Source organism: Bombina bombina, chromosome 6 (assembly GCF_027579735.1).
Source record: "Bombina bombina isolate aBomBom1 chromosome 6, aBomBom1.pri, whole genome shotgun sequence".
Taxonomy (NCBI): Eukaryota; Metazoa; Chordata; class Amphibia; order Anura; family Bombinatoridae; genus Bombina; species Bombina bombina.
In genome coordinates this window covers 376,920,994-376,935,233 of record NC_069504.1, presented here as the reverse complement: position 1 = coordinate 376,935,233, position 14,240 = coordinate 376,920,994, and the positions used below count along the sequence as shown (strand labels likewise).

The window sequence follows — 14,240 nt, the reverse complement described above, 5'->3', positions numbered from 1 at the left end:
GCTGCTGCAGTGCCGCTTCTATTTGAGCACTTGCAGTCAAAATTGTGTGCATGGGACAGAGGTGGGTGGAGCAGGAGGCTAAGTTGTCTGGTGACACAGGGTGATCATTAATATGTGGACCAGAGTCATCCACACCCGGTCCACATATTTCAGGTGCAGGGGCTCCCATCTGCCTATATGCCAGGCCAGGACTTCATTTGTCACTTTCCGGCTAAATGCTCCTTCCTTCCACAGTGCTTATTAGTTGATGACCCATTGAGAGTGCCCTCCCCCCGCATCTTCCGCCATTACCAACAATATTTTTGCGTACCCCAGGTTGGGAACCGCTGTCCTGGACAAAAACAAGTAGAAAGTAGCATGCAGTAGACAATACCATTCATAGTCTTCAGAACGTTCAATTCCATGATAGCAGAAGTTTGTAAACTCTTGTAAAATTGTATGGGCTCTCATGTTGGCTATATAATGCAAATTCTCCTTCTCTTGAGCAGTTGGGGGAAGCCAGAACCTTCGCACATACTGGAATCAATATCTGAAGAACGCAAATATCATGGTCTTTATTGTGGACTCTACAGATGATAAACGTTTGCCTCTTGCACGGCTCGAACTGCACCGGCTTTTGTCAGAAGCACCAAAGCTTCCTCTGATAGTGTTGGCTAATAAACAGGTAAATACAGAGCCTCCATGCAAGTCTGTCAAAAGAAATGGAAAAGGGGGCAGTCTGCAGAGGCTTAGATACAAGGTAAAATGTATATGAATATGTGTTGGAGATGCAAAACTGGGGAATGGGTAATAAGAAAATGTATGCTTACCTGATAAATTTATTTCTTTTAACACTATGAGTCCACGGATCATCGTAATTACTAATGGGATATTCACCTCCTGGTCAGCAGGAGGAGGCAAAGAGCACCACAGCAAAGCTGTTAAATAGCTCTTCCCTCCCACTCCAGTCATTTGACCGAAGTTAGGAAGAGAAAGAAAAAGCGGGGCCGTGGACTCATTGTGTCAAAAAAGAAATTTATCAGGTAAGCATAAATTTTCTTTTCTCTTTTTTAAGACACAATGAGTCCACGGATCATCTTAATTACTAATGGGATTCAATACCCAAGCTAGAGTACAAAGATGATACGGGAGGGACAAGACAGGAAACCTAAATGTAAGGCACCACTGCTTGAAGAACTTTTTCCCCCAAAAGCGTCCGCAGCCGAGACAAAAGTGTAAAATTTGCAGAACTTTGAAAAAGTGTGAAAAGAGGACCAAGTTGCAGCCTTGCAAATCTGATCCACAAAAGCTTCATCTTTGAATGCCCATGAGGAAGCAACAGCCCTCATGGAATGAGCTGTAACCCTCTCGGGAAGCTGCTATCCAGCAGTCTCGTATGCAAAACTTATGATACTCTTCAGCCAAAAAGAAAGTAGCCGTAATTCTCTGACCCTTACGTTTTCCTGAGAAAATCACAGCCAGGAAGACGACTGACGAAAGTCCTCAGTCGCCTGGAAGTAAAACTTTAAAGCACGGACCACGTCTAAATTGTGCAGAAGACGTTCCTTCTTTATGTCTTAATCCTTCTCAGAAAGAACAACAATCTCCTGACTAATGTTCCTATCAGAAACAACCTTAGGAAGAAATCCTAGTATAGTACGTAAAACTACCTTATCTGAATGGAAATTAAGGTAAGGAGAATCGCACTGCAATGCCGAGAGCTCTGACACTCTATGAAGTGAAGGAAATATCAACAAGAAATAAAACTTTCCAAGATAACAACTTTAATATTTAAGGAATGCATAGGCTCAAACGGAGCCCCTTGAAGAACCTTGAAAACTAAATTCAGACTTCATGGAGGAGTAACTGGTTTGAACACAGGCCTGATCCTGACCAAAAGATTGAAACATCTGGGACATTCGCCAGACATTTTGAGTAACAAAATAGATAAGGCAGAGATTTGACCCTTTAGGGAACTCGTTGATAAACCCTTCTCCAAACCCTCTTGGAGAAAAGACAAAATTCTAGGAATCCTAAAACTTCATGAGTAGTCCATGGATTCACACCAATAACGATATTTACGCCATATCTTATAGTGAATCCTTCTAGTTTCAGGCTTACGAGTCTGAATAATGGTCTATATGTCCGAGTCAGAAAAAACCCCGCTTGTTCAATCTCCAAGCAGTCAGCTTTAGAGAAACTAGATTTGAGTGAAGGAAGGGCCCTTGAATTATAAAGTCCTTCCTCAACGGACTGAGGTGGCAGAGATGACCTGTCCACCAGATCTGCATACCAATCTTGCGAGGCCAAGCTGGAGCAATGAGAATCACCTAAAACATTTTTTAGAAATGGGGGGGGGGGGGGAAACAAACTAAAAACGTTACCGTCTCTTTAAATAATAAAGCTGTAACTTTTTTTTTTTACTGAGAAAAAAACGTCTAAGTATTATTGGGAATAATAGGCTTAAAATGAATGAATAAAAACCCCTACACCTCAGCAGCACTCGATTGAAGTGCCTATGTCCTCTGAGCAGGAAGCGTAGTGAAACTAATATTCCTGTACAGACGATCTCCGGAGAAACTACGCCGTAAATATTTCTAGGAGACTATGCGCAGCAATGATATGTGTATGCGTAGAAGCAAGTTGCCCTTAAATACACTGTTTCCATACCGAGTAAAAAGAGCGCAAAATTACACTACGCCCATTGTGGGCGTGGCCAAGGAAATCTCCCGGTCGGCTCTAAAATTACAAACCCGCTGCTGTAACGTTGCCCAAATGTACCATATGCTCAAGGGGATACTAAGTTAGTAACAATGCGGCTTGTCCCATGTACTCAATAAATAAAGTGCCCTCCTTTATTTCTGAGCCTCCATTCATCGTGGGCGTGGCCAAGGAAATCTCCCGGTCGGCTTTAATAGTTACAAACCTGCGGGGAGATGTAGAAACACTTATACTAATAAAATAAGCCCCAATGCCTGCAGTAACGCTGCCCAAATGTCCCCTATGCTTAAGGGGAGACTATGAGAATGAGTCTTGTCCAAATAAATAAAGTGCCCTTTGTTTCTGAGACTTTCCATTTTCTTCCCCCAGAAAAAGTCTGCACTTGCCTCATATATGCTGACTGGCAGCAAGGCAGATCCCAGGTTTGAGAGGTCCTATCCCTCACATGGACCTGTAGATGAAGAGAAATTCCTGAGATAGAATCTTTCAGGTTTTCCAGAGGTAGGGCAGCATCAATATATGGGAGGCTCAGTGAGAATTATGTCCCACAAGTTCCCATTGCGCTAAAGCCACCAATGCTCTACTGAAGAGACTGATATGGACTACGGCTACACCCCATGACAAAGCAGCACAATCTTGCACTAATTTAAAAATAATAAACTCTTGATTGAAGAATCTAAGCTAACACCTCACTTTACCTCTTCCTATCACTAATGTAGGCAAAGAGAATGACTGGAGTGGGAGGGAAGGGAGGAGCTATTTAACAGCTTTGCTGTGGTGCTCTTTGCCTCCTCCTGCTGACCAGGAGGTGAATATCCCATTATTAAGATGATCCGTGGACTCATTGTGTCTTTAAAAAGATAGATAATCCCTTTTTCTTTTTTAACAATAAAAATTCTGGAGTAGACTGTCCCTTTAAGACCACTGCTGCTAAATTGTTACTTGCAGGCATGCTTGAGTTAAACAGCTAAAGGGATAGTAAACACGTTTAAAAAGAGAGATAATCCCCTTATTTACCATTCTCCAGTTTTTCACAACAAACACTGTTATAATACACACTTTACCTCTAATTACCTTGTATCTAAGCTTCTGCTGACTGCCTCCTTATCTCAGTACTTTTGACAGACTTGCATTTCAGGCAATTAGAGCTGACTCTTAAATAACTCTATGTGCGTGAGCTCAATGTTATTGATATGAAATACAAGAACTAACGCACTCTAGCCATGAAACTGTAAAAATGCATTCAAATTAGAGGCAGCCTTCAAGGGCTTAGACATTAGCATATGTGCCTACCTAGGTTTAGCGTTCAACTAAGAATTCCAAGAGAATAAAGCAAATTTGATAATGAAAGTAAATTGTAAAGTTGTTTAAATTGACATGCCCTTTATAAATCATGAACGTTTAAAGGGACAGTCAACACCAGATTTTTTTTCTTCTTTTAAAAGATAGATAATCCCTTTATTAGCCATTCTCCAGTTTTGCATAACCAACAGTTATAATATACGGTTTACCTCTGTAATTACCTTGTATCTAAGCCTCTGCAGACTGCCTCCTTATTTCAGTTCTATTGAGAGACTTGTATTTTAGCCAATCAGTGCTGACTCCTAGGTAAATTCATGTGCATGAGCTCAATGAGAGATGTGTATGTGTGTATATATACATATACATATATACACACACAACGCCCTCTAGTGGGGAAAAACCCGTAAAATTGCATTTAGATTAGAGACGGCCTTCAAGGTCTAAAATTAGCATATGAACCTCCTAGGTTTAGTTTTCAACTAAGAATACAAAGAGAACAAAGCAAGACTGGTGATAAAAGTAAATTGGAAAGTTTAAAATCACATGCCCTATTTGAATGATGAAAGTTCATTATTTTTTTATTTTTTTTGGATAAGACTATCCCTTTTAATTGGGACTTTACTATCCCTTTAAGGTATAATATTAAATAAGCCTGTTTTGCTACGATATATATTTTCATGTCAAGTGTATGTTATGGTGTTCTCAGGATTATAATGAATTCCCAATAAATTGTTACTTTATCTGCTAGATATCTCCTCCTTTTCTTTTGGATACTATTCAGTAAGACTTAGGATGGGGAGAGCTCAGGCTTCAAGGTACCGAAGCCAAAATTAAACTTTGATAATTTAGAGTATACTATAAAAAACAAAAATCCAATTTACTCTTTAACAGTTTGCTTTATTTTCTTGATAGACATAAAAACAATGCATGTCTTTAGCACTCTATACATTGCTGCAATCACCACTGCTATAATCTTTCTACAATATCCGCTGCAAACACTGATTTCATAGATTGCTAAAGATATGTGCACATGTTCCCTTCACTGGTATGTATGTTCAAAGGGTTTTTACACAGCTTATTGTTAGACTATGGCCTTAAGAGATGTAACGTTAATATTGGCTGGACTTTACATCCTGAGCATACCACTCGGTATTGGCTGCTTCTGAGCATCCTAATGCAGCTTTTATTTATTTCTTCCATGCTCATAGTATACAGGGAGTGCAGAATTATTAGGCAAATGAGTATTTTGACCACATCATACTCTTTATGCATGTTGTCTTACTCCAAGCTGTATAGGCTCGAAAGCCTACTACCAATTAAGCATATTAGGTGATGTGCATCTCTGTAATGAGAAGGGGTGTGGTCTAATGACATCAACACCCTATATCAGGTGTGCATAATTATTAGGCAACTTCCTTTCCTTTGGCAAAATGGGTCAAAAGAAGGACTTGACAGGCTCAGAAAAGTCAAAAATAGTGAGATATCTTGCAGAGGGATGCAGCACTCTTAAAATTGCAAAGCTTCTGAAGCGTGATCATCGAACAATCAAGCGTTTCATTCAAAATAGTCAACAGGGTCGCAAGAAGCATGTGGAAAAACCAAGGCGCAAAATAACTGCCCATGAACTGAGAAAAGTCAAGCGTGCAGCTGCCAAGATGCCACTTGCCACCAGTTTGGCCATATTTCAGAGCTGCAACATCACTGGAGTGCCCAAAAGCACAAGGTGTGCAATACTCAGAGACATGGCCAAGGTAAGAAAGGCTGAAAGACGACCACCACTGAACAAGACACACAAGCTGAAACGTCAAGACTGGGCCAAGAAATATCTCAAGACTGATTTTTCTAAGGTTTTATGGACTGATGAAATGAGAGTGAGTCTTGATGGGCCAGATGGATGGGCCCGTGGCTGGATTGGTAAAGGGCAGAGAGCTCCAGTCCGACTCAGACGCCAGCGAGGTGGAGGTGGAGTACTGGTTTGGGTTGGTATCATCAAAGATGAGCTTGTGGGGCCTTTTCGGGTTGAGGATGGAGTCAAGCTCAACTCCCAGTCCTACTGCCAGTTTCTGGAAGACACCTTCTTCAAGCAGTGGTACAGGAAGAAGTCTGCATCCTTCAAGAAAAACATGATTTTCATGCAGGACAATGCTCCATCACACGCGTCAAAGTACTCCACAGCGTGGCTGGCAAGAAAGGGTATAAAAGAAGAAAATCTAATGACATGGCCTCCTTGTTCACCTGATCTGAACCCCATTGAGAACCTGTGGTCTATCATCAAATGTGAGATTTACAAGGAGGGAAAACAGTACACCTCTCTGAACAGTGTCTGGGAGGCTTTGGTTGCTGCTGCACGCAATGTTGATGGTGAACAGATCAAAACACTGACAGAATTCATGGATGGCAGGCTTTTGAGTGTCCTTGCAAAGAAAGGTGGCTATATTGGTCACTGATTTGTTTTTGTTTTGTTTTTGAATGTCAGAAATGTATATTTGTGAATGTTGAGATGTTGTTATATTGGTTTCACTGGTAAAAATAAATAATTGAAATGGGTATATATTTGTTTTTTGTTAAGTTGCCTAATAATTATGCACAGTAATAGTCACCTGCACACACAGATATCCCCCTAAAATAGCTATAACTAAAAACAAACGAAAAACTACTTCCAAAACTATTCAGCTTTGATATTAATGAGTTTTTTGGGTTCATTGAGAACATGGTTGTTCAATAATAAAATGAATTCTCAAAAATACAACTTGCCTAATAATTCTGCACTCCCTGTATGTCCAAACCATATGACATATTCCCAAGTCTTGTGGTGGTGATCTAGCTGCAAACTAGATATTGCTTATAAGGATCCATACTCCATTTTAGTAACTACTAGTTACTGATCCGGCCCTCAGTTTGGTAGCATTATTGGGCACTCATCAGCTAACTCTAGACCTATAAACCCCCCCCCCTTTCCCCCAACATGCACTTGTGCAGATGTCTTTACATGTGCTTCTTGCTAGACATGACATACTACAGTGTGACTGAGTATTTCTGCTGTAAGAGGGAGTGCCATTGTGCATAGTGTTAGATTATGCCTGGCGCTTGTCGGTTCTGATGTCACTAGCATTGATAGCTCTATCTCTATATAATTATCCATCTCTCTATTTTACCATATAGGGGAGTTATTGGCTGATAAAACACTGAAAAATCTGTGGAAACTCGATTTGCCACTGACACACATTACTATTTCGAAAACAGTTGTGATTTTGGTTATACTACTACTAAACCTCGACGCACGTGCAATTTCTGTCAGAGGACTGGATTCTGATTTGCTTATCAGTTGAAGAAGAAGGCAGCTACGTAATGGTGGGGGGAGTTTGGCATCCATATTTACCGGGTATTAGAGTAGTTAGCGACGCTGATTAGGACAGAAGCAAGGCAGGAGGGGTATAGTGTAGGCGGACCTCCGTTTTGATATTGGAAAAAAAAAAAAAAAAAAACATGTTAAAGAAAGTGTTGACTGTCCCTTTTTAAATCACTTGAAAGTGATGCAGAATATGTTTAAAACTAGAACATTTCACATGAACATCTCTGTGAAAGGACTATAGCCATATTCTATTGTAAAGGGAGTTTAAGCATCCAAGGAGCATGCATCTGGCAGTCACTATTTCCCACCTCAATTTAAGGAACTTTATTATGAAGTCTTGTGAGATTATGGTGAAACCCCCACAAGATCACAGTAAAGTGTGAACTCAGCATTGATGAGGTGATTGTCATCTAAATGGTGGGAAAAAAAACAAAACAGAGTAGCTGAATGATTACTGCACACAGAACTTATTAGGTATGCGCAAAAATCATTCTTTGGATATGTTTGTCAAATGAATTCCATATATGGCTATGGGTAGCTGCATTCAGCTGTTTTCGGCACCAAATATATTGATTTTAGGGTGCAACACACAGATCTTTGTGTTGCACTTCAAAACTAATATATCTGGCGCTGAAAATAGTCGAATGCTGCTACTTGCGCCCATATTTGGAATTGAACTGGGGCAAGTAGAGGGGGAGATAAATGCTATTGAGAGTTGAATCAATGGCACTACTTGTTGAAATCCCCCTTAACTTATTTATTCATACATTTTATTTCTTGAGTGGAAGAGGTGCTGTACGCTGACCTAACATTCAGTGCTATGCAATAAGTTTCTGGATTCCTGACAGACCCTTGCATCTTTCACCCAGTGCTGCACCAACGTTTCTGGATTCATGGGGAAAGCAAAAGAATTGTCAAAGGATCTGCGGAAAAGGTAGTTGAACTGTATAAAACAGGAAAGGGTTATAAAAAGAAATCCAAGGAATTTAGAATGACAATCAGCAGTGTTCAAACTCTAATCAAGAAGTGGAAAATGAGGGGTTCTGTTGAAACCAAACCATGGTCAGGTAGATGAACTAAAATTTCAGGTACAACTGCTAGAAAAATTGTTTGGGATGCAAAGAAAAACCCACAAATAACTTCAGGTGAAATACAGGACTCTCTAAAAACGTGTGGTGTGGCTGTTTCAAGATGCACAATAAGGAGGCACTTGAAGAAAGATGGGCTGCATGGTCGAGTCGCCAGAAGAAAGCCATTACTACGCAAATGCCACAAAGTATCCTGCTTACAATACGCCAAACAGCACAGTGACAAGCCTCAAACCTTCTGGCATAGTCGTTTGGAGTTTTTGACACCAAAATTGAGCTTTTTGGCCACAACCATAAACGCTACATTTGGAGAGGAGTCAACAAGGCCTATGCCCTAAGGTACACCATTCCTACTGTGAAACAAGGAGGTGGATCGCTGATGTTTTGGGGTTTGTGTGAGCTTCAAAGGCCCAGGAAATTTGGTCAGAATTGATGGCAAGATGAATGCAGTATTCATCAGCCTGGAAGCTGTGCATGGGACGTACTTGGACATTCCAATATGACAATAATCCTAAACACAAGACCCAGTCGACCTGTCCTTGACTACAGCAGAATAAAGTGAAGGTTCTGGAGTGGCCATCTCAGTCTCCTGACCTCAATATCATTGAGCCACTCTGGGGAGATCTCAAACGTGCAGTTCATGCAAGACAGCCCAAGAATTTACAGGAACTGGACTGGAGACTTTTTGCCAGGAAGAATGGGCAGATTTACCATCTGAGACGATAAAGAGCCTCATCCACAAAATAATAAAATACCATAAAATACTTCAAGCTTTCGTTGATGTTTAAGGGGGCAATACATGATATTAAGAACTGGGATATGTAAACTTTTAATCGGGATCATTTGGGTAGTTTCTGTGTTTTGATTAAAAAGAGTAAACACAGTTGATTGATAATAAATGGCTTCAGCCAAACACTAACCATGAGTGAAATAAAAGTTTGTGTTATATTTCATATTCTCTGAAAAATGGTCAAGAAATCATAAATTCTGCCAGGGTATGTATGTTACAGTTAATACATATAAATTACCAATTGTATTGTGATTGCAACTAATGGCTTAAGAATGTTTGATAGGAACAAAATATCACCCAGCAGCTAATAGTTTGCTTAGATATAAGCTGGTACGGGCATGGATTGCAATGAATATCAGTTGCTATTATAAGTGTTCAATATCTCAAATATGGTTATCGCCATAGACAATGGAATTGAAAATATTCCCAGATGCTCTCTAATTGTTAGTCATATAGTAAATATCAGTGTTTTTAAATTGGAGCCATGCTGAGCTATGTAAAAAAAAAATGTTATATCAGTTAACAGCACAAATGCAACTTATTTCAATGAGCTATATGTTGCAATGTTTATAAATTGAAAAGATAAAGAGAAGAAAAAAGGGCGCCTCCTAGTGTAGCCAATTCAAAGTAATATACTCACAATACGAGAAGGCAAAGGTAATGCCTAGGGAAACGGTCTGGGAGCTTGCACAGAGATGGGCAGCTCCTCCTGGAATCAGTGCAAGATTGAATGATCTAGAATGTGGAGAAATGAAGGGCGACTCCTAGTGCAGAGCAATATGTTTTAGACCCCGTATCCAAATCTCAGGTATAAGGGGACTCACAATTGGTAGCGCACCCAATGGTGCGAGTGACACGCACTAGGCTATTATAGTGGCCCAGTGCACATAGCCATCAGGATCCCAAAAGGTAGACGTCCCAATAAGTCCTTAGTGGATGGCTGTATATAGACTCAATGTGCTTAAAGGGACAGTAAACTTTAAAATTAATGTTATATAATTCTGCACATAGTGCAGAATTATATAACATTTTAGCCAACCATTATTAAACATAATATTGCATTTTTATTTTTAGCAAAAAACGCTGTTTTACAGACCCGCTCTCTGGGCTCTGCTGAGCGGGTCTGTTTTCTCCAACATTGGTGTGTCCGGTCCACGGTTTCATCCTTACTTGTGGGATATTCTCTTCCCCTACAGGAAATGGCAAGGAGAGCACACAGCAAGAGCTGTCCATATAGCCCCCCCTCTGGCTCCGCCCCCTAGTCATTCTCCTTGCCGCTCTGTACAAGTAGCATCTCCACGGGGATGGTGAGGAGTTTGTGGTGTTAGTTGTAGTTTTTTATTTCTTCTATCAAGAGTTTGTTATTTTAAAATAGTGCCGGTTTGTACTATTTACTCTACAACAGAAAATGAAGATTTCTGTTAAAAGAGGAGTATGATTTTAGCAGCAGTAACTAAAATCAATTGCTGTTCCCACGCAGGACTGTTGAGCCCAGAGAACTTCAGTTGGGGGGAACAGTTTGCAGACTTATCTGCTTCAGGTACGATCAGTCATATTTCTAACAAGACATGTTAATGCTAGAAGACTGTCAGTTTTTCCCTTAGGGGATCGGTAAGCCATTTTCTTAGATTCATAACAGATTAAGGCTTATAAATGGGCTCTATACTGGTTGACACTATTGTGGGCTAAATCGATTGGTTTATATCAGATTTATTGGACATTTAGAGTGTTTTTTGTGTTATAAAAGCACTTTTGGGAACGTTTTTTTCGCCTGGCATCTAGTTAGACTACTACTTCAGTCAGAAAGGCCCCTTCACTCTGGTAATGCAGATGGAGGCCCCGTTTTCGCGCCTCAATTGCGCAGTTTATTTCCTTGGCAGTGCATGCAGCTTCATTTGAGGGTCCTGTGGGTAAAGAAAAGGACTCAGGAAGGTTTATTTCAGTGCTGAATCACTTTAAGGGAAGGTAAAAAGCTGCAGCAAGGCTGTGGCAGTGATTGTTGTGTGATAAAATTGTTTATTTGAACAAATAGCTCCATTTTGCTCATTTTAAGGGTTAAAGTCTTGAAACTTGGTGTGCAATACTTTCAAGGCATTAGGACTCTGGGGTGCAAATTTTGTAAAAATCGGACATTGCCTTCATAGTTTTTCAAACTTTCAGAAATAAAGTGTGCTTGTTTATTATTTAAAGAGACAGTAACGCTTTTCTTTAAAAACGTTTTTATTGCATTATTAGCCTGCCATATTCTGTCTAACATGTCTGTACCTTCAGATAGCTTATATTCTGTATGTATGGAAGCCAAGGTGGTTCCCCCTATTAATGTTTTGTGCAAATTGTGTCATAGCGTCCAAACAAAGTAAGGACAGTACTGTCACATTTAATAAGATTGCCCAGGATGATTCTTCATGTGAAGGTAGTGGGGATAGTTCATCATCCTCTCCTTCTGTGTCAACACCAGTTTTGCCCGCGCAGGCGATACCTAGTACATCTAGCGTGCCAATGCTGGTTACTATGCAGCAATTGACTGCAGTGATCGATAATTCTATAGCAAATCTATTATCCAAACTGCCATCCTATTCTAGAAAGCGTGATTGCTCAGTTTTTAAATACAGAAGATGAGCAGGTTAGCGCTGAGGACAATTTATCAGTTGTTCCCTCACATCAATCTGAGTATAGCAGTGAGGGAGGGCCTGTCTGAAGGGGAAGTTTCTGATTCAGGAAAAGTTTCTCAGCAGGCAGACACTGATATCGTGACTTTTAAATTTAAGTTAGAACATCTCCGCGCCCTGCTTAAGGAGGTCCTAACTACTCTAGATGATTGTGATTCTCTGGTAATTCCAGAGAAATTGTGCAAGATGGACAAATTCTTAGAGGTTCCAGTGCACGCTGATGCCTTTCCGATACCCAAGCGGGTGGCGGACATAGTGACTAAGGAGTGGGAAAAGCCAGGTATACCTTTTTGTTCCACCTCCTATATTCAAGAAAATGTTCCCCATTGTCGACCCAGAAAGGACACATGGCAAACGGTTCCTAAGGTTGAGGGGCGGTTTCAATGTTAGTTAAGCGCACAACTATTCCTATTGAGGACAGTTGCACTTTCAAAGATCCTATGGATAAAAAATTTGAAGGACTGTTAAAAAAGAATTTATTCAGCAGGGTTTCCTTTTTCAACCAATCTCGTGCATTATTCCTGTCACTACCGCAGCGTATTTTGGTTCGAGGAACTGGAAAATTCGCTTCAAAGGGAGACTCCATATGATGAAGTCATGGACAGAATTCACGCACTTAAGTTGGCTAATTCATTTATTTTGGATGCCGATTTTCAATTGCTAAGTTAGCGGCGAAAAATTCAGGGTTTGCTATAGTGGCGCGCAGAGCGCTTTGGCTAAAATCCTGGTCGGCGGATGTGTCGTCAAAGAATAAATTGCTTAATATTCCTTTCAAGGGTAAGACCCTATTTGGGCCGAAATTGAAAGAGATTATTTCAGACATTATTGGTGGAAAGGGACATGCCCTCCCTCAAGATAGGCCTTTTAAGGCTAAGAACAAATCTAATTTTCGTTCCTTTCGCAAATTTCAGGAACGGACCAAATCCTAACTCTGCGGCCTCCAGACAAGAAGGCAACACTTCCCAACCTAAACTAGCATGGAAACCATTGCAAGGTTGGAACAAGGGTAAACAGGCCAAAAAGCCTGCTGCTGCTACCAAGACAGCATGAAGGGGTAGCCCCTGATCCGGGACCGGATCTAGTAGGGGGCAGACTCTCTCTCTTTGCTCAGGCTTGGGCAAGAGATGTTCTGGATCCCTGGACACTAGAATAGAATAGTCTCTCAGGGATATCTTCTAGAATTCAAGGAACTTCCTCCAAAGGGAAGGTTCCACATGTCTCGCTTATCTTCAGACCAGATAAAGAGACAGGCATTCTTACACTGCGTAGGAGACATAGTAAAGATGGGAGTGATACACCCAGTTCCAATAACGGAACAAGGAAGATTTTACCAACAATCCAGGAGGGTCAATATATGACTACCGTGGATTTAAAGGATGGGTACCTGCATATTCCTATCCACAAAGATCACCATTAGTTCCTGAGGTTCGCCTTCCTGGAAAGACAGTTCGTGGCTCTTCCATTCGGTTTAGCCACTACTCCCAGAATTTTCACAAAGGTGCTAGGGTCCCTTCTAGCGGTATTAAGACCGAGGGGCATTGCTATAGCACCTTATCTAGACGACATTCTAACCCAAGCGTCGTCTCTTTCCAAAGCAAAGGCCCATTCAAGACATTGTTCTAGCCTTTCTCAGATCTCACAGGTGGAAGGTGAACGTAGAAAAGAGTTCCCTGTTCCCGTCAACAAGAGTTCCCTTTCTGGGAACAATAATAGATTCTATGGAAATGAAGATCTTCCTGACAGAGGTCAGAAAATCAAAACTTCTGAGCGCTTGTCAAGTTCTTCACTCTATTCTGCAGCCTTCCATAGCTCAGTGCATGGAAGTAATAGGATTAATGGTCGCAGCGATGGACATAGTTCCTTTTGCTCGAATTCATCTAAGACCATTACAACTGTGCATGCTCAAACAGTGGAATGGGGATTATGCAGACTTGTCTCCCCAGATTCAAGTAGACCAGGTAATCGGGGATTCTCTCCGCTGGTGGTTGTCTCAGGATCACCTGTCTCAGGGAATGAGTTTCCGCAGACCAGAGTGGGTCATCGTCACGACCAACGCCAGTCTCTTAGGGTGGGGTGCGGTCTGGGACTCTCTGAAAGCTCAAGGTCTATGGTCTCGAGAAGAGTCTCTTCTTCTGATAAACATTTTAGAACTGAAAGAGATATTCAATGCGCTCCTGGTTTGGCCTCACCTGGCAAAGGTCAAATTCATATGGTTCCAGTCGGACAACATGACGACTGTAGCGTACATCAATCATCAGGGGGGAACAAAGAGTTCCTTGGCAATGAGAGGGGTATCCAAGATCATCAAATGGGCGGAGTATCACTCCTGCCACCTATCT

The 14,240-nt window shown here is 41.1% G+C and overlaps 1 protein-coding gene across 1 annotated transcript in view; it reads left to right on the top strand.

Annotated features, from left to right (window-relative positions):
• Positions 1-14,240, top strand: part of ARL10 (ADP ribosylation factor like GTPase 10) — a 41,594-nt gene that overhangs the window by 18,741 nt on the left and 8,613 nt on the right. Inside the window, exon 3 of the mRNA XM_053717076.1 lies at positions 489-664. Coding sequence (XP_053573051.1) covers positions 489-664 — 176 coding nt within the window. The remainder of the gene's footprint in view (positions 1-488; positions 665-14,240) is intronic.